General features: G+C 37.2%; 2 protein-coding genes and 1 long non-coding RNA gene across 9 annotated transcripts in view; 1 reads left to right on the top strand and 2 right to left on the bottom strand.

Moving 5' to 3' along the window:
- Positions 1 to 23: 23 nt before the first annotated feature.
- On the bottom strand, positions 24 to 10,102 carry tbk1 (TANK-binding kinase 1). 3 transcript variants are annotated; one of them, XM_065263427.2, is made up of 22 exons: positions 9,952 to 10,026; positions 9,604 to 9,680; positions 8,990 to 9,093; positions 8,504 to 8,644; positions 8,281 to 8,410; positions 7,982 to 8,163; positions 7,108 to 7,268; positions 6,918 to 7,028; positions 6,650 to 6,829; positions 5,088 to 5,284; positions 4,892 to 4,986; positions 4,676 to 4,767; positions 4,499 to 4,600; positions 4,334 to 4,412; positions 3,921 to 4,042; positions 3,298 to 3,374; positions 2,064 to 2,103; positions 1,872 to 1,973; positions 1,104 to 1,200; positions 906 to 1,006; positions 547 to 618; positions 24 to 463 (listed from the first exon to the last, which is right to left on the bottom strand). In XM_065263427.2, the coding sequence occupies exons 1-22, from the start codon at positions 10,023 to 10,025 to the stop codon at positions 412 to 414; spliced, it is 2,388 nt and encodes a 795-aa protein (XP_065119499.1). In that variant the 5' UTR covers position 10,026; the 3' UTR covers positions 24 to 411. The 3 variants fall into 3 exon arrangements, with proteins under 3 accessions (XP_065119499.1, XP_065119501.2, XP_065119502.1); XM_065263429.2 differs by having other exon boundaries at positions 4,892 to 4,950; positions 9,952 to 10,023; XM_065263430.2 differs by lacking the exon at positions 9,604 to 9,680 and having other exon boundaries at positions 9,952 to 10,102.
- Positions 10,103 to 13,279: 3,177 nt separating this feature from the next.
- On the bottom strand, positions 13,280 to 16,676 carry LOC135745049 (uncharacterized). The gene is made up of 5 exons (XR_010530936.2): positions 16,499 to 16,676; positions 16,164 to 16,235; positions 15,533 to 15,583; positions 15,022 to 15,175; positions 13,280 to 14,731 (listed from the first exon to the last, which is right to left on the bottom strand). It is a non-coding gene; the product is annotated as an uncharacterized lncRNA (long non-coding RNA).
- A 2,800-nt stretch (positions 16,677 to 19,476) lies between these two features.
- The window catches only part of eps8a (EGFR pathway substrate 8a, signaling adaptor), a 33,349-nt gene continuing 29,933 nt past the window's right edge, over positions 19,477 to 22,892 (top strand). For 2 of the 5 annotated variants that reach the window (XM_073813693.1, XM_065263436.2), the window contains exon 1: positions 19,479 to 19,644. The gene's annotated coding sequence lies outside the window, so the exon portion shown is untranslated. Of the gene's footprint in view, positions 19,645 to 22,892 lie in introns of all 5 variants that reach the window. The other 3 variants (XM_065263433.2, XM_073813694.1, XM_065263439.2) reach the window with 3 other exon arrangements.

Raw genomic sequence — 22,892 nt, 5'->3', positions numbered from 1 at the left:
GTAACACATAAAACCACAACAGATAAAAGCACTTCTTTATATTGTGCTACATACTAACAAACATTTTAATATTTATACATAATTCAAGACACTTCCTTTACAATAATAGTAAAACAACATTGCTGTTTATATCTGAAGTGCTGTTTTTGGCCTTTAACGTCAGCTTTATTCACATTTGATTTATAAACCAATACAACAGAACATATTTTAATAAAAGGATTCAAAATAAACCCAGTTAAACTTCATAGCAACTCTAGCTTGTTCACGGTCAAATAATGTCAAAGTGAATAAAAAGTAAACTAATGATGAAATTCAGAAAGTTTTAACGATGAGTTTTACATATGTATTTACACTATGCATATATACAGAATAAAGAGTTCACAGATCTGATCTACAGTCAAATGTGTGCGGTCACATCCGATCCACATTCCTGATTCCTCCATCAACCGTCAGTGTGCCAAATCTGAAACACAATAACAACATATTATATAACACAAACTATAAAGACTTAATAACATCATCTAATGGTGGTTTAAGAGACGTCACCTCTCCAGAAACAGGTTGTTCTCTGCTAACTCTTTCACCACTCCCTCCATCTCCTCTTTCAGTTTTTTCATCCTGTAATTCAGACAGCTGTCAATAAGCATTGATTTACTTCACTACACTCTAAAGCAGGGGTGGGCACTCCTGGTCCTGGAGGGCCACTGTCCTTTGATTAGGGTTGGAGCTAAAGTTTGCAGGACATTGGTCCTCCAGGACCAGGAGGGACTCTTAAATGGCTGAGCCAGATTCTGCTCATACGTGTCTAATGAATAAATGCACGGGTCTGCCCTACAGAGCATGTGAGGAGAATACATAAGCCATTATGAGACATGAGAGATGTGTGATGTCATCACCAAACTCACCCCAGTGTCATCTCCACCAGTGTACTGGGGCTGAGATACGTCTGTGGTTTCATTCCACCAGAGGTCATTGGTACAATCTTCAGAGGTAACTGATCTAACAACTACACACGCAACACGCATACAACACACATCAGAAGAAACTGTTAGAGTCGTGAAAACAGAAAGACACGAAACAGAGAGCACTTCCTGTTTACATACCTTAAACACGCGCTGCATGAGCACATTCATTTCCTGTTCCATACTGCTGTACTGAGTCGTCAGAGTCACAAGATGTTTCCTTACATGATGAACCGTCCTGTAATCAAACATTCATCAGATCATCAGATTCATCAACTGACTGATTCATTGATTATTGATAAATACAGAGAAAGAGAGAGAAAAAGTCCTAATTGAATCCTGATTGCATGTATCTGGTCACATCCTAATATTAACATCTCCATTTCAGTTTCCATGGCAACAAAGCAGAGGAGATACTGACATGATTCTCACATGAGTGTAAAACTGAAGGTTTATGTTTTATTATCTCTTGTGCTCCTAACATAAAGCAAAACAACCACAAGAGGCCATTGTAGTTTGACCATGGTTCTTAGATCATAGCCTCTTAACTGTGGTAAAAAAAATCAGCATAACCACAAGAGGGCCCATACAGTAATACTCAATAATGACTCAATAATCATCTGTTAGCTTATTATATACTGTAGTCTAGGTCAGATGAGTATGTCTGATGATTCTGTTTATGTTCACTAAATAACACCGGCAGATTGATTTAGACTAAAGCACAAAGTCACAGGTGTGTGTTTATAGTTGTTTCAAAACAGCTTTGAATGTGGCTCATCCAATTAGACTTCAGAGTCTAAATTATTTGATTTCTAGTGATGTCCTGACCCTGTTCATGCAATGTTCTCATTTTAAACCTTTCAGTTTCAACATTCAACATTCTAAACTAGAGTCAATTTGAGATCTTACTTCATCCATTCTTCACTCTTAGATATGAATAGACGATATTTCATAGCACATTCATCTGTAAAGAGTGCTCGTGCTTTAGTGGCATGAAGAACCAGCTTCTGTCTGTAAAACAAAGAGATTCAGGTCAACAGAACACTTCAGAAACACGGCTGCTGGAGTACTTCACAGGCGTTCAGGAAAACATTGACTCACTTGTCAAACTTGTGGATCTGTTCTTCATTATAAGGCAAACCTGCAGAAAGAAAACATTTAACATCTTGAACTCTGCACGAATGTTACAAAAATAAACCAGTGTTGATGACTCAGAGAAAATGAGCCAGCATGTTAATGAATCAAATGAATCAGTAAAAATGAGCCTGCGTGTTGATGAATCAAATATATATGTGTAACAATGAGCCAGCGTGTTGATGAATCAAATGAATCAGTGAAAATGAGCCAGCGTGTTGATGAATCAGATGAATCAGTGAAAATGAGCCAGCGTGTTGATTAATCAAATGAATCAATGGAAAGGAATGTTCGACTTCATGCGGCGCTGCAAGAACCAACAGCCGGATGACGTCAAAGTTCCGCAAGAACTCTTGCGGTACTTTCATGTCATCCGGCTGTCGATTCTTGCGGCACCGCATGAAGTCGAACAAGCCTAAAATGAGCCAGCATGTTGATGAATCAATTGAATCAGTAAAAATGGGCCAATGTGTTTATGAAACAAATTAATCAGTGACAATGAGCCAACAACGTGTTGTTTAATTAAATAAATCAGTGAAAATGAGCCAGCGTGTTGATCATAGACTGTAAAAGTGTCCTTCCGTGACTTCACCCATTGTTTTGTGAAGATGTTTTTTTAAGCTTAAAGTGGCCACGCATCACCGCGAATCACTCGTGGATAACCGAAAATGGGTTGATGAAGCTGAGGAGGCTGGTTACTCAAACCACGCCCGCCTAGCTTCACTCTAGTGACAGCGGTGGCCGTTCACCCCTCACTCAAGTGGCCACGCCCTTAATTATGCAGAAGTTTAAGGCTTAATATAATTTAAACGGATGAGTTACAAAAAATTCACCCCCTCACAGTTGTCATGAAGGGTCAAATTTGCTATATAAACTAAAAACACGTTTTGTACCAGGCTGTAAACATAATTTTTTACTGTAAAGTTGGGCATTTTAACATGGAGGTCTATGGGAATTGACTCCTTTTTGGAGCCAGCCTCTAGCACCCAGTCGGTGAATTGCAGTTTAGATCACTTCCGTATTGGCTTCATCAGAGAGATTGGAAGGTTACCCCTCGGTGTTGATGAATCAAATGAATCAGTAAAAACAAGCCAGCATGTTTATAAATGAAATGAATCAGTGAAAAAGAGCATGCGTGTTTATGAATACAATGAATCAGTGAAAATGAGCCAGCGTGTAAATGAATCAGTTTCAGACTTACGTCTCTCTGCCTTGTCTTTTTTAAACTGCTGGTAGATGCTGCTGATGGCATCCAGCAGAACTTTGATCTTCTCCACACTAGATGAGAAACACACGTACAACAGCAGGTCATTTAAGGTCAGGGTGGACACATGTTTATTACCCCTCACACTTCTGTTTTTTTACAATACTTGTGCTGTTTCTTTAGGGGTGCAAACTCATCAGGGGTGAAAAAGGTGACAAAGGCACAAGCTATAATATGTACATATATATATACTCAGTATATCCCCCTCAACCACCATTTTCAAAAACTCATCGCATCTAGACGAATCACAAGAATTACCTAATTTGGATCCAAAACGGAAATTTGCACCCCTGATCTTATTGCTGAGCCCCTCTTCTTTCACATCTGTCATATAGTTACAATCTTTACTATTCAATCACTTTACTATGGATAAAGTCACATCTAACCCAACATGTGGTAGTTATTTAATGTCTGGTGTCATCAGACAGACACCTCAGTGAGATTTTTCACTGCCTGTCTGTCTATGTTTATCATTCGACTTGTGTTTTGAAAAACCTGAAGTGTTAATATCCTGTATAAGTGAAAGAGTAAGACATTGTAAATCTCATAAGTTCACTCACTTTCTATCCTCTGGGTGAGTTCCCACTTGTTGTGTCCACGCATCTGTCAGGGTTCCTCCCGGCAGGAACATACCGCTGATGTCCTGCAGTGTCTGCTCCATTGGGGTCATAGAGTTGGACAGCTGAAGACAGATCATATTACTGAATATAAAGAGCCCACTTCACGTCTCCATCAAACCTACGTGAAGATCTGCAATGCCTAACTATGCAATGCCTACCTATATAATACCTAACTATTTTATAATCCCACATATTGGCATACACCTCATCATAGGGTTCACAGAAGTACTCAGATCATACATATGGTGTTTAGTGTGAGACTAAAACTGTGGCTAGATTTCCAGAGAGCTGCACAAACATCTGTAGCTACACAGAGTAAAGGCTGAAGTTAAGAATAAAGATGAAGATCTCACCCTGATCACCTTTTTCCTCATGTCTCGGATTTCATCATATTCTGCTGAGAGGATGTTTCCTTGCATCAGCACCTCACACCTAAAAAACACACACACATACATGAATATACGCGTGTCATCATCACTGGATCTAATGGAGAAGTCAAAGTGTTGTTGATGTCTCACAGCTGCTCAGTTTTCTCCAGCGTTTGACTGCAGTAGTTACACATGTGGATAAGTTGGGTCTTCTTGTGTGCCGTCTCGCTGTATTCACCTCTGATCAGCTCACTGAAACACAACAAGCACAGCGTAAGAAAGCGTCAGGATCTTTCTGACTCCATCTATTTACATTAAAAAACTTACATCAATCCTCGGACGCCTTTTCTCACCAGCTCCTGATAGAGGAGCAGAGAATCTGAAGTCTTCCACAAATATCCCACATCACCTGCAAACGTCTGAACAGAAACCAACACAGAGATCATCCTCTCATGATCAATCTACGGTTTTAAAATTACAGACGCTTTCCAAATCACTTATATGGAGTGTATTGTAAGGTTATTAAGGTCTGTAGCATCTCACCTTGGCATAGCTGGCATCCAAATCCAGATCATATCGGGGTTGAACTTTAGGTGGGCAGGCTGCAAACATAGAACCACCATCATCATCAGGTGAAACTACACACAGTGTTGTGGGTTATTATCAGAATTGTATTATCAGTAGCGTTTCAAATCACATATGTAAATAATGAACTTTGATAAGTTTGTGCAATACTGACGATCTTCAAAGAGCAATCCGACGGTGTTGACCGGGTCTCTGCTGAGAAGCATGATGGGATTGTCTCTGCTGGTCTTGGGGAAGATCTGTGCTTGACGGTTTGGGTCGAGAATAAGCCGTTGTCCCTCGTAGAGGAAATCCTGATGTGATGGAGTTATATTGGTCCGTCTGAAGAGAAGCTCTTGAAATAGGTTCGCACTAAACAAAGACAAAATATCAATTCATGAGAACACAAATCAAAGATAAAAACAGGAAATGTGACCGGTGCTTGCAAAATGAGTCTGAATGCACAATGTCTAAATTTGAGCTACAGATGAAAGAAAGTATAAATGTTGGTTTTGACCAACATGTTGGTTCGTAATAATCAAGGACTTTGCTGATGTAACATGGCAGCAGCAGGCATAGCGATATTAAACACTGCCCGAAAATTTTATATTTCATGTCCCTGAAATTATTTCTATGGTAAAAAAATAAATCTGTCTAATAAGTTTACCGTGAATGAATACAATACATTCTCCCCTTGTTTACTTTCAATGGCAGGGGACTATTTTCAGCTCCTGCTTAATATCACTACGCCTGCTGTAGGTATGGGACGATAACCGGTTTCACTATTAACCACGATAAAATGTCCTGACAGTTAGTATTAGTATTTTAACAAAACCATGATAATATTGATAACCGTGATAACTTTGGTCACTATAATCATGACAAGAAATTTTCATGCCGTCCCATCCCTAGCCTGCTGCAGCCATGTTATGACAGCAAAGTAACTCATTATTACGCCAGTTTGAGAGTATAGTTCCTAGCCATATCTGCCTAAAAAAACACAACTTTTTATTTTTTTTCTCGGTCTTAGTACACGATGTAACTACAGAAGAGTCAAGTTTTTAATAGGAAAAATATCAAAACTCTTTGGTTATTTTTTTTGCGCAATGCTAATGGTCTAATCAGATTCAATGGATTATGCTAAGCTATGCTAAAAGTGGTACCGCCAGACCCGGAGATCAGCTGATTGGATTCCAAAGTGGTAAGATTTAAATGTTTAACTCTAGGGGAGCTGGAAAATTTGCATATTTTCAAAAAAAGTGGAATGTCCCTTTAAGAGAGATAAAGTTTGGGACCTGATTAATGTTAAAAAAGTTGTTAAAAGCATCAAGACATGAAAACAATCTTCCTCGCACTGACTGAAGCATGTAAACAGATGGCCATGACTGTATACACAGAATTACAGTTTTAAAAATATCTGTTTTGACAAGAATTCACGCAGATATAATCTGTTAGGTCTTAAGTGAATGTTTGGTTAACTGTTGGAGAAAAATATTAATACAAAAAAATATTATAAAATCTCAAAATTGACTTTGCTGACTCGATCAACTTCAAACAGGTGTAGCTCTGTCATTTTTTGTCAGATTCAAAGAAATCATACATCGTTTTGAAGTCATTCAAAAGAGAATGTCAAAATATAAATGACTCATTCTTCAATATTTGCTCATTCTGACTCATTTTGCTAGCACGAGTGACAACTAATGATTAAAAAAAATAATTTGTCGCATGTGGACTCACGTGTTGTATGTGTGGATGTAGATGTGGTGAAGAGTTGCTTGCTGCAGACTAAACACATAAACCACCACCCGATGTAAAATGTCACTGGTTTCAGCAAAGAACTGATCGAAGCCCCAACACTTCTCCTGGTCTGCTTCTAGGATGTTGGCCAACACTGGAGTGAGGAGACTCTGAAGACCTCTGAGACAGAAAGAGACATCGTCAGACAAACACCTCTTTTGCAGTAGAGTTCAGAGGTCAGCGTGTGATGTGACGGACATCAACGCACTTTGAGACACTGCAGGACACGGGCATATCTGTGCTCCACTCAATCTTTCCGTTCTCAAACTTCTGATGGCCTGAGATGGCACCCGAAGGTTTCTCAGTGATGATCTTATACCTTTAGACGACACAAACGTACAATCAAACCTTTGTCATAACATTATGACCGAAAGCTGGTGTGAGGACGTTAAGCCTACATGACTTCTTTGTTTCTGCGAGGTCCTTCGAAAGGTCGAAACGGCAGACTGCCTGTGGCCGCGTGGTAGAACGTCACTCCAATACTCCACAGATCCACTGTAGCTCCATATTTCTTCTGATGATCTTTTCTCAATACAGCTCGCTCATACATGTCAGGATGCTGTATAACACACAGACACAGATTTTAATGGACAAGCGCTGACTGTCTATGCTTCAATGGCTTCTATTTCACAGCTCGTAATCAAAACGAACTTTTAAATACACGGCAGATGGGATTAAACTATTTTAAGATCAGATGTTAATAATACTTAAGTCATAATTAATAGGTTCATATTAAGAGATTTTATTTAAACGTCTTTGATATTAAGAGATTTTGATATCAATCTTGAAGATTGTTTCTGCGCACATTATAAATGTATTGTGTTCTGGATTATTTTTGCGGGGCTAAAACGGGGGCTCAATAATGCACTTGAGCCAGCATCCATGGCCCTGCCCCTAACACAATCGCAAGCATCCATTCAGGATGCAGCAGTTTTTGAAAGTTAAGAGAGACGGCAGCTTTCCCGTGAGTGGGCGTGGTTTCAGCGCTGACAGTGGACACGCCCCCAGCATTTGACAAGATTTTACAAGATTTTGATAACTTATTTTATTTACTTGCTTTTCTTTCATTTACAATTTTTTCTGTGTTGTGACAAACTCAGAACACATTTAATATTGGACTTAACAGGGACTAAAAATAAAGGGCCAGTTGAAATAAATCTCATCTGTAAATGTGTATGGTGCAGCTTGCACTATTACAGATTAAAGCTGTGTTTACAGATCAGATGCACCATGAACATGATAGGGTGAGTTAATCCATAATCCTCAGCTCACCAGATACTCCTCAGTGCCATAGAGCGACACAAACTGCTCGTCGTCTTCAAGCTCACGTGCTGCTCCGAAGTCAGTAAGTTTATAGACGGACCTTCCGTCCTCTCCGATCACACGCATGATGTTTCCCGGTTTAATGTCTCGATGGACGATTCCATATTCGCGGAGGTGATTCATTCCAGCCACTGTAAGAGACGACAGGGTCCGCATCAGTAACGAGAAACACGACAAAAATAAACAACAACGCAACACAAATATTCTAAAACACACAAAACGAAGATATTAAACTATTGATAAATTACCAACATCCTGCAGAACTATAAGGAACTCATCCTCTGGGAGGCCGTAAGCATTTGTGGGTTCCTCCAGCACCGTATATAAACTGCCACAAGGACAATACTCCATCACCAACACTTTATGACGTGTGTTTGACTGTCATATGAAGAATAACACAAAGCCTTTTAATCTGATTTTGCTCTTTAAAGAGTAATGCTAACATACAGACAGAGCATCAGTTTATCTCACCTCCTCCTCCACAGCGAAGAGCTTCACAATGTTTTTGTGGTTTAACTTTTTTAACACCTCAAACTCCCTCATCTGGACGTCCAGTGGACGCAGGAAACTCAGATTATTGAAGACTTTGACAGCATAAAGATCACCTGTTTTCTACAGAAAGACAGAGAGGGACAGAGAAAGAGACAGACAGAGAGATCAGTTTTACAATCGTGTCAAAACATCTTTATAAAATCAAAACAAAAATGCAGGCTGACAAATGATTTAAAATCATCTAGAAAAGACAGAATCACTTTGATTAAGAATAATAATAATATAAAATGTACAAATGAATGTCTCATTAAAATCAAGCTTAGAAAGATTAGATGATTGTTTGAAAGGATGTTGATGTTGGGTTACGAGGACACAGGAAAACCATGTTTATATTGTTGTACACATGTAAACCACGAGTACCAGAACACACACAAACACACACATGAGGTCAATGTGTACTGTTACCTTGTGTCTACCGCGGTAAACATTTGCTGTGGCTCCCTGACCAAGCAGGTCTGACATCAGCCACAGGTAGTTTGCAGTACTCTGCATGACGTCTGTAGATTCACCTGAAACACGTGACCATACGTCATAATTTATTATTCATTAAGATTATATTTAATAAGCTTGGGCCCTAGCAAATAATATCAGAGTTATCAACTTTATCAAGATTAAATTTAATACATCAATGTATCGTTCAGTACTATGATGTAGGCAACATGAAATGTTCCATAAATAAAGTACAGCCATAAAACACTTAGGTTTCACTTTACAGCACTGATAGTTAAGACACAAACTTTTCATAACAAAGCATTCTAATATAAATGATTGTAAATTAATATTCAATCGTGAATATTCTCGTAGGGATGTTTGTCTGTTTTGCATTCTAAGTGTATAATAAAAAAGGAAATATGTGTAAATATTAATTTATTAGACGTTTTAAAGTGTGACGTGACGTCAGAGATATGCGGGAATTTCCCGCACCGCACCAGCGCGTGAATCTTTCGTCATTTTTGCATGAAACTAAAATAAAAACCGATTAAAAGCAATAATACAAAAATACAGAAGTGAGAACGAACCGTATGGACCAGAGTGTCCGGAGGAAATATTCTGACACCGAACCGAGCAAAACTGAAAGTAGATCGACTGTGATTTTCTAAAACAACAATGCGATGTATTATTCAGTAGAATGAAAAGAAATAAACAAAATATTTAGCGCCATCCCGTCCTGAACACAAGTGGTTAAAATAATAAGGAATAAATACACTGGAATTAAAGTATACCATAGGCCCGTCTAACATCAGTTTAATAAAGTAAATACATAACGTTACGTAATAAAGAGTCCGTATAAACGACACGAGCACATCAATTATGATTAACGTCTATATCATGTTATTTAATGTCAGTGTGTCTTATTATTTTCTTACCCCAACAGCACAAAATTCTCTTCCGCTTTCCGTGTTTTCGTCACATGAGATGCTGAGCCACGAGCGCTGTGCATTCTAGCATACTCCTCCTTTCGGCAAAAGTGTGTACTTCGATCTATACTGCGTAGTACGATAGTATTTCAGCGTCCAAAACGTTTATAGTTGCATACTGTACATGCTATTTTATATCAGACCGCTGCACCACATGTTCGGACACCGTATGCAGTAGTCCAGTTGGGTAGTGCACATATTAAGTAATACCGTTACCGAGGTGATAAAAGCGCCAAATTTTACATGAAGCTTCTTTAGGACCTCCTGAATGATTTCAGCCTAGGAGCCCAGCTGAAATATAAAAATTTAGTGTCAAAGCACTTAAAAAACTATATTCATAAAAAATGTTTGTTGTTTTTTTCCTCTCAAGTAAAACTTTCAGGGTAATGGGCTTTTAAGACCACTGCATAAGCTTAATTTTGTTAATTTGTACTCTGACCAGTAGATCTTCCAAATAATAAGTGTAAAATAGAGTGCTCAGACACCTTATACCTAAAAAAACATCAAAAAGCCCTGTATAATATAAGCGGAATTATTAAAAAAGCCAGCAAAAATGCTTCAATGTTAAGAGATCTTGGTTTTCTCTTTAATTTTTCAATTCAGCTAGGTTCATATATTCATATTGCTATCTTCTTAGTACATAGTCTGATCATTACTTTTATGTTAGGCTGCATCACATCACTTTAAATCCTATTTGTGTGACAGTACATAGCTAGATGTACTTTCAGTTATTTTGTTTTCCTATTGTAGACGTACAGGTCAGAATATCTTGAATTGTTTGTTCTTTTATGCTTAAATAACATTAGTTTCTGAGACTTCAACATGGAGCTGAACTGGGCTCTGTGTATTATTTGCCAGAAAGACACCTCTGAACCCCTAAGATGTGGTGATAAATCTGATGCCTATAGATCATTTCTTGCTAATGTCGAGCAATTCAGGGCGATTGACACTCTTCCAACTAAACTCTATTTTGGGAATGATGAAACTGCTAGCAATTTTACATCACATTCTGCTTCTTGGCACAAATCTTGCCACCTAAAGTTTAACAATTCAAAGCTTATGAAAGCGACAAAGAAGAACATGGAAAATCCTGTTGAATCTGGAGGGGGAAAGCCAATGAAACGCCAACGACTGGATGTTCGAAAGTGCTTCTTCTGTGAGGGTGGTATAGATCAAGGTGCTCTCCATGAAGTATCAACATTTGATGCTGACAGGAATATCCGAACCATGATCACTGAACTTAAGGACACAAGGCTTATGACAAGGGTAATTGGAGGAGATTTAAATGCAATTGAGGCCAAATACCATTTACCATGCCCTGTAAAGCTGAGAAATCGCTACCGTGGACATGTTAGTAAGAGCGACCAATTTCCAGAAAACATAGATGAAAAAATGAATGAGTCTCGTGCTTTCATTGAACTTCAGGACTACGTTGAAAAATTTGTTGATTCTGGAGTCCTTCTCTTTATGCTATCTGAGCTCCACTCTTTGTATGTAAATCGACTTCAGGAACTGGGTGTCAGGAAGCAAATCAACAAAACCAGATTGAAAAATCATTTGCTTCAACGCTTTCCAGATGCACAAGAACAATTCGATGGAAGGAATACCGTTCTTGTTTTCAAGGAGGGCATGAGAAATATACTACGGGAAGCTCTCAGGAAGAGAGATTTTGATGAAGACACTCTCATCCTGGCAAAAGCTGCAAAGATTATTAGAAATGACATATTCAACCATACAGGCTTCAAATTCACTGGCTCCTTCCCAGAAAGATGTCAAGAAACCTCACTTCCTTCAAGCCTAAAGTCTCTTATCTCGATGATAATGAATGGCTCCAACTTGAAAGATCAAGAAAAATGTGAGTTTCGCCTCACAATGGGACAAGGCATTCTTTATAACACAAAGTAAAGGGCAACACCTACTGCTAGGATGACCAGACACAGCCTTGAACGTGAACCACCACTCCCTATTTACATAGTTCTTAATGTACATGTACAAACCAGATGCAAGCAACTGGTTCAGCAATTAAACCAAATGGGTATTAGCATTTCATATGACAGAGTTATTCAAATTGAAGACTGGCTTGCTAAGGCCTCATGTAAACGCTTTGAAGTTGATGGTGTCGTGGTTCCAGCTTGTCTCCGGAAAGGGCTCTTCACAGTTGGTGCCCTTGATAACCTTGACCTTGATAACCTATGACCCAAGTTCAACCACTTCTGTAGGCTCCTTTCATGAAAAGTCCAGTCCTTCAAGCTCTTTTGTCCAGAAGAGGAAAGAACTCTTTTGCCATGGGAGTAGGACAATGGAGAAACTGCCACCGACCCAAGATACTCTGCTGCAGCACATCAGACGGGCAGTTTATCAGACTGGAATCTGGGCGACCAGCACACTCTCACAGCAAGATATTCCTTCTCCAAGGGACTATGGATGGACTCAGGGTCTTGGGAACCTGTTTGGATGACACTTCCAGAAGTCCCCCCAGCCTGCAGAGAACTTATCAAATGTTGCTGTAAGGGGGATTGTTCCACCTGCAAATGTGGCAAAGCAAGTCTAGACTACTCACCTCTTTGCAAATGCAACTGTAACAACTCATAATTATTAATTACAGGGCCAATAAAGATCACACTGCTAATACTTTGACATTTATTGAAGCTAAAGTTCATACACTCTTAAATAAATATATAAAATTTCACCTTTAGGATTCATTTGAATTCTTTATCGTGTGCAGGAAGTTGGAAATTGCTGTGTTTTTAAGCATATTTCATTGATAAATGTATACTTCTAATATGACATGTTACAAATATATTTTCTGAGGGCTCCTAGGCCAAAATTACACTATAGACCCTAAGGTAACACCATGCAAAATTTGGTGCTTTTATCACCTCGGTAACGGTATTTTCACTACGCCACCGGACTACAGTATGCTAGTTTTCTATTGCTACAACACCCACATCCAGCCCTATAAAGTTTATTATTACCAGATAACAGATAAATTACTGAATATGGATGGGTGTATAGTATTAAATGTTGTTGTATTTTTTGCTTAGACCACTTCATGTTCTCGTACAGACATTAGAAATGTGATGATCTCTGTGTGGGTTTAAAACCTCTTTAAAACAAGTAGTCCTCGCTGCAGACTGTAGCGCGGTGACATCACGTACTGACGTCACGTATGTCTTCGGTGCGCATGCGCAGAGTGACGCATGGTATGTCTTTAATATTCATGTCCTTTTACGACGTGTGACACGCCTCTGAGACGCATAAAAACAATTATAGGGAATTACAGAGCAAACTCAGCATTATCGGTTGTATTTTGAAGTTACTTTTTTTTAAACGCGTGTGTACAGAGCAAACTCTATTTTGTATACCGGAACAGTGAACATTAATGACACCTATAGGGTTCTTTTATGGGTTTTATATTTTGGGGCATATTTGCCTTCAAAGAAAGTTAGACATTTATGGTAAAGTACAGTATGTTTTCAGTCTCCTCATCCTTTATTTTGGAAAACACATAAAAATCGCCATGATAACACAATGTTGCTTCGTTTTATAAACACGACACATGAAATGATATATAATACACTGCGTTCCAAATGATTATGCACATGCAATTTTTGTTTATTTTTCCAATACAGCCAGTAAGTTTTCAAATTGTATTTCACCCTCAACAGTTATATGACAGTGTGGATGCTGTTATATTTAAATGAAGTAAAAATGTCAAGATCTTTTAATACTTTGAAAAACATGCTGTTCCATATTATAGAACAAGTTGTGGTCCTCATACAATATGGTTATAAAAAAGTGTGCATTCGTAAAAAAAAAAAAAAAAACCAAATTATTTCGTATAACAATTTATATTTGGTGGACCTAAACAGAAATCATTGAACTATTATAAGATTCACGAGTGATTCACAGTACAGAAAGGTTTGACTATAAGGCTTTTTAAAATATATTTTTAGGAAAATATTAGAAAAAGGCATCATTAAAAAACACAGTTAAGAAGCAAACATGTACTTAAACCTGGTGGTGTCTCTGGAATCCCAAGAACCTCTTGATACAGGATCCTTCAGTGCATAAAACTGTATTTCTACCCCTCCCCAAACCAAAACTTGAAAAAATAATACATTTGATGTGAGATAAGAATACACAGAGACATTTTTAAACAGTTTTATTTATTGACATGCAAAAATACACTAAATAGTATAGATGAATGTCATTCTGGATTATTGGTGAATAGCCACTATGTTCAAACAAGACTGTAACATTAGGGAGAAGTGGCAGAGTAATGATTTTGACTGCCATCCCATACTGCAAAAAGCATCACTGACTATTTTAATTATTAAAATAAGAAAGAAATCAAACAATGTGTGACCCCCATCATCATCTGACCTAAGTCCTATTAAAGAGCCTGTTTAGCATTAGAATATGAAAGATCTGTGAGGTGAACTGCACTTTAATTCGAAACATCAACTTAGGGATGCAATACTAGCATCAAGTATCAAGTGAAATAAAGACAAAACCTATACTTGTATACTTATAAGTTTTAATGAATAGGAGAATTAAAGTCATGTCAAATATATGCTCGTATATTATTATGTAACTTGTGTAAATATTTTTTCCCCAACATTGCCAGGTGGACAGTCTTTAAAGATTTCTCCACAGTGGAAGCATTGAGTCAGACAGTAGGGCATCCGAAACTGTTGTCTGTAGAACACAATCCAGTTCTCATGACCTAATTTAGACAAAATACAGATCAAACCATATTCAATTATTATAAAGAACGGCATTAACATATCATGTTAACATAGTCATATAAGGAAAACATTTTAAATGAGATTGCTTTACACATGCTAAACAAAGATATCCTTAATACAATTTTAAGTTCAGGGTACTTTTCTAGCTGAAAGTTGAAAGGTTTTGAAGGCAATACAGTCTACCAGAGAATAAAAATGTAGACAGACAAAGAGTTTTCTTAAATAATTTTTAGAGTACTCCACATTATTAAGGATTTAAAGAACTTACTGTCAAGCCACAAAAAGTGAGCCTGTTCTTTAAATTTGGGCTCACTGACAATGTCCCTAAACATCTAGCATTTGAGTGCAAGCCTCAAGACAGCCACATCGCCATCAACCTTGACTACTCCCATCAGGATCTGCCACAGGATCTCAGGTGACATCTGTCAAAAATAGCCAACAGTCAGTTTAAAATGCAACTACATTAGACAATAAAAAGAGAAACAGATAGATTGACAGTTTATACCTTGGTCAAGTTATCAAGTATATATATAAATAAATAAAATAAATAAAAGTGAACCAATTCAATACTTAATCAAGGTAATCAGCATTACCTGTGGTTCAAGAAGATCCTTCACAACCGAAAGACTAGCATTAACAATCTTTTAATATTCAAAGAAAAATATTTTAAAATCTTTTAACATTCAAGGGCATATTTAATAGTACACATACTACTGTACATCACTGCATGGGTAAAGGGTAAAAGGTAAAAATATAGATGTATGCTTGCTGTTACTTACTGTTACTTTTACATCCTGAAGCAGTCCTCAAGGAAGCCTTCGTACTGAGCACTGTGGTTCAAACAGATGGCATCAATTCATTCTCTGGTCCTTTAAGGCATGTATTAGTTAGAAAATAACAGAGGTGTATAATACTTAAGTATTTTAGTTACATTTTCCAAGCATCTGTGCTTTATCAAAGTGTTTGTGTAGGGAAAATTTACTTTTCTTTACTAAAAAATGTTCACACCATTCTAAAGCATAGAATCATACTGTGTATTCCTTTTATATCGCATATTAAAATTTATTTAATGCCTGATTACATAAAAATTGTGTACTTTTACTTTCTTGAGTAAAAGTACGAAAATAATTTTTACTTAAAAGTACAAAAAATTACTAGATGTTTTACGTACTTAAATGTAAACCAAAAACTTGAAATTATGAAATGTAGTGGAGTAAAAATCACGATAATATGTTTTGGAATGTATGTTTTCCAAAGAAAAACACTAATAAAATATTAATAATTAAAAATTTACTTTTATGTAGAAAGTAAAATTACTTAAGTACTATACAACTCTGGAAAATAACACTAAAATATTATGTGTCTCTCTTTTTAAGTCCTAAAAAAACAGTTATGCAAAAAATAACTAACCTGGCTTAGCTGGACTGTACTTGGTGATTGTTTTTCTGTAAGTTACGCCTTCCAGAATCCAGAAACATGCATCTAGAAAATCACATATGCAATCAATTAAAGGTTTGCTTTTTGTATATCTCACATAAACAGGTTTTACCCATCACATGAACGTAAATTTTCTTTCATAAATATAGGGAAACTCAATTCCTCAACATGAAACCACTAGGGAGAAGAAACACAATGAGTTTTATAAGCAAACAAGTTCGAATGTACAATTTTGAACAGAAATAATGTTTAATAACAACTAAAAGCAAACATAAAGCATAAATATTTATTTTATGTAATCGATTTACCGCAATCGAATTAATCCCTTTCGAGAAAAACTCCTTCTTCGCTGTATTATTAAGGTTGGCATTAAACTTTTAGGCGCATTACCGCCATCTACTGATTAAAGTGAAATATTTTGTACATGCGCATTAAAGACATACGATACGTAGAACATACCTGACGTCAGTACGTGATGTCACCGCGCTACAGTCTGCAGCGAGGGGTGTCTCCTTTAAAAGTGTTGATAACAGTGTGCAGTACCGGAGTGTTCTAATAGATGGCACTAATAAGAGCTAGACTGAGGAACTCAGATGTACCGATAAGTCGGGAAAAAGTTTAGAAACATTTAAATATAAATATTTAATACAATTATAAACGGAAATAATGACACTATTTTGTCAATATGACACTACTTTTCTAGAACTACTATTTATACAAGCAATTTACAATCCATTGAACAACCCTGAAGCCAGTGTCGTGTTTATAACCTGTATGAGTCCACTTGTGCACAACAAGCAGAGTGGCGCAGCGGAAGCGTGCTGGGCCCATAACCCAGAGGTCGATGGATCGAAACCATCCTCTGCTAATTTTTTTTTTTTACTTATGTCGATTATATAGGAATAATACACGTTTGTGTTAATTTGATGCGTCTCTAAACAATTGTGAAAAATATTTACACATAACCACTAAAGTTACCTTACAAAAACATCTTTGAATGCCAATGTTAAGAGAAAATTCTAAGTGCATTAATTAGGCACTATTTAATCCAGTTTATTACCATTAAGTTTAAATTGAAAGTAAAGCATCATTCAGATTAAGAGGCTGTGAATGACAGTGGATAAATGACAAACAATTGGTTGTAGGCCCACACCCTCCCATGAGCACAGAAAGACAAAACTTTTATTAACAGTGTTACTATACACAGGAACAGGCCATCAGTTACTCAATAAATCGTTATAAATAGTGGAGATGAGCTCATGACAAAGAGATGTTACACAAAAAGGCAAAAACTAGATAAAACATAATGTCAAATAAATATGTATACTATATAATCTTCATAAATTCTCTATATTACTTTACCCTAGCACAGTTGTACATGATTGTGTTCTAGATGGAATGGCTTCTAGAAGTAAATATGGATTTTACATTACTGTAAAGAGCAAGGCCATTCAATTTAAATGTGAAAAGATTAAAAGAGGACTTGTATAGTTTACTGGTTACACCTAAACAGATGTATTGTTCTGCTTTGTTTAAACATCCAAATAATACATCACCTTTAAATGTGGGTTTTGTCATGGAAATGACCAGATGAAAATGGTTTCATATGACCAGCTGCTGAAGTGAAAGACAAACACACATGCCTCTGCTCTAACATGCATGCTTGTGCCTTAAACTTATCAACATTATCACCAGGTTTATTCATCTGTCCAGCCAGTCGAAATAGCAACGCAATAACAATAAAGAATACTCCTGCATTTATTAAAAACATCTGATCACAGACAAATTATTTAAATAACAGCAGATCTATTGGGGTGGGGGGGTTAAAGCTATTAAAGTGTTGGATTCCTTATGCTAAAATAGGCAAAGAGTCAATAAAGCGGTTGGATATTTGTCTGTCTGAGTATTTCTGAGCCGAATGCACACCAGGCTTCATACAAGTTTTGGAAAGTTTTTTATCCATAACGATCTTGTTTTATTTATTTTATGGGCAATTTCAGTGCTGGAAGTACAGTGGAAGTCCTATATGTGCTTAATTGCTCACCAGAGAAGTGTGTTTTTGTTTGTGAGGGTAATGTAAACTTGTTCAGCTTTCCAATGAACCCAACATTATGGTATGGATGTAGTTTGTTTAATTAGGGACGCAGCAGAGTTGTGTGTGTCTCTCTCTGTGTGTGTGTGTGTGTGTGTGTGTGTGTGTGTGTGTGTGTGTGTGTGTGTGTGTGTGTGTGTGTGTGTGTGTGTGTGTGTGTGTGTGTGTGTGTGTGTGTGTGTGTGTGTGTGTGTGTGTGTGTGTGTGTGTGTGTGTCTAACACTGGATGTAGTTGAAATAGGGTGGTCCCAACCGGGCCATGAGTTGCAGGCAGTAAGTAAAACTGCATATTTCAAAATCTGAAAAATATATATTCCCCTAACCCTTACCCACTATTCCCTATTTGTTGCCATTTTTTACTTAAATTGATATTACTCTTTCTTTACTTAAAGCTAATGCAATTTGTATTGGTGGATGATTTAATGCTTTCTTTGCTAGGAAGTCAACTTTTTCATCCATCCACACCCACATGTGCAGTAAATTGACCTCTATCCTTACCTCTATAACTGCCTTATTCTAAACAGAAAACTTCAAATACTAGGTCTTGCATAGCCTCAGACTTATTAGTTAGTCCCTTACGAAAAAGAACCATGGTTTTAGTACAGTAAAAAAACATGTTTACTGTAGTAAAACCATAGTTACCACAAAATAACTATGGCTTGGATATCCATGGTTTTCAAAAATCATTGTTAAACCATGGTTACTGTAGACAAACTATGGTTTTGCTAATAGAAATCAGTACACCAAAAAACATGGTTACTACACTTTTCCCACAAAAACATGGTAAATTTTCTTAAGGGGTAGACTAGTGCAGCCATTGAATCACTATATCAAAGTTCTTTCTTCAATCCACTGTAGAGCTAGTATGTATGATTGCTAATAATTTAGTAGCAAAAACTGACACATGATCTGATAATCTTTTTTGCAATTTTTATTTTAAAAGCATGAATTTTTCGAATTAATCTATAAATACCTGTAATACAGCATCATATTATAAGACTCTTGAATTATATACTGTTGAAATACCAATTCAGTTGGTATGTTCATCTTTGGATTTTTCATTAATTTGTGAATTTGTAAATCTATTAATGGGGAATTTAGGTTTCTGTTACTCGGCGCGGGGCTGAAGTTCATTTGAGAGGCACGTTCACCTGCGCGTTCTAGGTGTGATGAAGCGTGCGCGCGCGTGGAGGCGCTGGCGGGTTGCGCGCGAGTGTCGGTGAGGAGGAGCGCGAGAAACTCAAACGAGCTGCAGTTCAATTACCGATTAAACGGAGAAAGTCAGTCACTGTCTGACAGTAACCGTCACCGGACTGTCCGAGTGCGTTTGCGCTTCTGTCATGCGGTAGAGACGCCAAGCAGGTGAGCGCGAACACACACACAACACACACACACAACAAACACAGTTGTGTATGTTTCAGTCCGGTTGTTTTTCAGTCAGCGTGTCACTGGTGGCTGTAAATCTCTTTACCGTGAATCATAAGCAACTCACCAGTCGTGTTTGTGGGTTTATTGTTGTATTTATTATGTGTGCTGCTGTGTTCTGTTGGCTGTTTTAACCGTAGCGCGCGTTAAATATCTTTGTGGTTGCCATGGCAGAGCGCGTCACGCGCAGGTGCCAGCACGCGCTCGTCTCACGTCTTCTCAGAGCTTCATTACAATCAGTGCTGTGATCAGACTGTTACATTAACGTCAGTGCCGTGATCAGACTGTTACATTAACACAAGTGGCGTGATCAGACTGTTACATTAACATAAGAGCTGTGATCAGACTGTTACCCGGGTTTTGGTTTGTCTTTTTTCAGATTTCTACCAGCTATTTTGGGGTTAGAAGAACCAATAAATATAATAACCACATATTTTCATCAGACCATGAAGCAGTGTATTTGTTCATGTTTGTGTACAACCGGTTACAGTTACACAAAATTAAATATTATGGTGCAAACATCAAAAAAATTTGATGTCCACATATGTTGACATCCAGGTTTAGGAGGTTAACGTCAGTGCTATGATCAGACTGTTACATTAAAGTCAGTGCTGTGTTCAGACTGTTACATTATCGTCAGTGCTGTGTTCAGACTGTTACATTAATGTCAGTGCTGCTGTGATTAGACTGTTACATTAACATTATTGATGTTATCAGGCTGTGATCAGACTGTTACATTAATGTAAATGCTGTGATGTTAAGCTGGGGACACACCTAATGATTTTCGCAAAGATTATAAATGTAAAACATAACGACTGATCATGCCTAGTTTTTTCAAGTTGTGCTCAGTCTTTGTTTACAATCACAAATAAAATTCATTAACGCAATAAACTCTTTATGTGTGTTTAGTCCAATCTTAGAATGTTTCAGCAAGTTGTTAGGTGTGTCCCCAGCATTACATTAACATCAGTGCTGTCATTGGTTGTCATATTTACATTAAAGCTGAAGTGTTTGTTTGTCACGTACACAGTTATACACGTGATACGACTTACAGTGAAGTTAAAAGATTAAAGATTATTTCAATTGATTTATTTATGAGGTAAATTCTGAATCTCTGAACCCTGACTCTGAATGTGAATCATGCTGAATTCTGATAAACATTAACGTGTTCTGCACATGTGAGAGAGTAAATGGTTAACATGACTTTAATAGGGACGTTAGCGTCTCAAGTGAGTTTAAATAATTAGTGTTATGAGCTGTGCAGGTCCCTGTGCTACGAGGTTAAATGTGGATGTTATATAATCACTTCATGTTTCCATTATTATTTTCATTTTTGATGGATGATCTTCAGCCTGTCTCACATCAGACAGGAATTTCACTTGCATCGCTCATTTAAGAACATATTTCAGAGAGATTTCTTATTGATTTCTCCTTTGTAGACATTTATAGCACAGAACATTTCTCTACATCACAAAAAGTTTTTGGAAAATACAGATCGTTCCACAAAGACTATCTGATCTCAAATCAGTAACTTAAGCCATTTGAGAGTACATTTGAGAGTTTTTTTTAACACAAGGGCACATCAATGTCTGAACGTTTCTCATCTGGGATCTCAGAAGCCATGTGAAATCTTTGTTTTGGCCTAAAGCCCAGAGCTATTCTCCTGGAGGATTTCTGGATGTCCCCAGCTTTGTGGTTGTTGTTCTGAGATCTTCTATCTTCTGCAGAGAGCACGTGTGTTTGTTTTAATGACACATATGATGCACATAGGTTCTTGCAGATGTTTATCAGTATGTATGATCAGCACACTGTCACTGTGAAGTTGTATTGTTAGTGAGAGATTATCAACAGTGGATTTGGTGGCACGCAGTTTTTTCAGCAGTCACTGGAGCATTTGGCACATTTACTAGTGCTGCTAAGAACACATAATCGCTTGAGAACAGCGTTGTTGTTTGGTGTTAGCTGCAGTCTCTTGGTGATATCTGCTGTGTTTTGGAGGAAACTGTGTGAAGTGATTGGCTGTTTTTTATCCTCACACTACTGTTTATGGAAAAGTTTTTGTTGTGATGCCATAAAACAAAAACTTTATAGATTCTATGTGAACCTAATGGAATAATAAAATCATGTACTGATGTGACTGTTTAAGACAGTTTATACAGATGTTATGTGATTAATGGGTCTCATTCATGAAACACGAGCAGAACAAATTTTGTGTAAATCGTTCGAAAGGTCATTCTGGCATAATTTAAATAATATTAATAATCAAAATGTTAGTTGTATGTAAGAAATTTACACCTGCTCCCCACCATGTATAAATGCTGGTGCCTAAAACATTTAAACATAAGTATTCTTTAAGACAAACTAATTAGACATTTTGATAATTTATGTATCATAATGACATGTCACAAGTTATTTTGTGCTGCAGTCTTTATTAGTTTTTAACTCTTTAACTTTGGGTAAGACTCAGAGCTTGTCACTGTCCTTTTTTACACAGCCATCCAATCACAGTCAGAGAGGGGCGGGGATAACACTACATTGACAAACCATCATACTTGTACCACTCAACAACGGAGAAGTTAATATTACTTGGTACTGCATTTTTATATTCAGTAATATCGTTCAAAATAAGATACTAACAAGTTGTGGATATTCTAAATCACAGCAACAAATACTTCTCTGGAATAATGTGCTGTGCCTCCAAAGCGCTCTCAAACGCCACCATGCTGAAGAGCACCAGGGGCCTCATGTATAAAACTTTGCGTAAATCCCATCCTTAAAGTGTGCGTATGCACTTAACGCAGAATTTGCGAGCGCACAGACTTATAAAACCATGCGTACTCCAGAAACTGCTAAATTCCATTCATAAATCCCAGTTAGCGAAAGATTGTGCATACATGCATGCATCTTTGACTCCAAAACAAACATATATGGAGCAACGCTTGGTTTTGCTGGGAAGTATGTCTGCATATCATTTTAATATGGATTTTCCATCCATGTAATGTTACAAAATGCAAGGAAAATATTGACACTGTCCGATTAAAACCTGTCATTTTTTTTAAAAACTGTTACTTACCCATATGGCAAAAAATATATTTTTACAAAAATATGTTTTCACCAATATATTTTTTGGCCATTTTTGTATTTTTTACTAGTAAATACATTTTAAAGCATTAAAAATATATATT

The sequence above is a fragment of the Paramisgurnus dabryanus genome, chromosome 1 (assembly GCF_030506205.2).
Source record: "Paramisgurnus dabryanus chromosome 1, PD_genome_1.1, whole genome shotgun sequence".
In the NCBI taxonomy this organism is placed as follows: Eukaryota; Metazoa; Chordata; class Actinopteri; order Cypriniformes; family Cobitidae; genus Paramisgurnus; species Paramisgurnus dabryanus.
This window is presented reverse-complemented; position numbering and strand designations above follow the sequence as displayed.

Excerpts from the sequence above, each read along its gene's own strand:
- tbk1 (XM_065263427.2), bottom strand. The coding sequence starts at position 10,025 with ATGCACAGCGCTCGTGGCTCAGCATCTCATGTGACGAAAACACGGAAA. Across the intron at positions 9,094-9,603 it reads CGGACACTCTGGTCCATACG|GTGAATCTACAGACGTCATG; the intron begins GTTCGTTCTCAC and ends CACGTGTTTCAG. Across the intron at positions 4,768-4,891 it reads TGGATGCCAGCTATGCCAAG|ACGTTTGCAGGTGATGTGGG; the intron begins GTGAGATGCTAC and ends GTTTCTGTTCAG.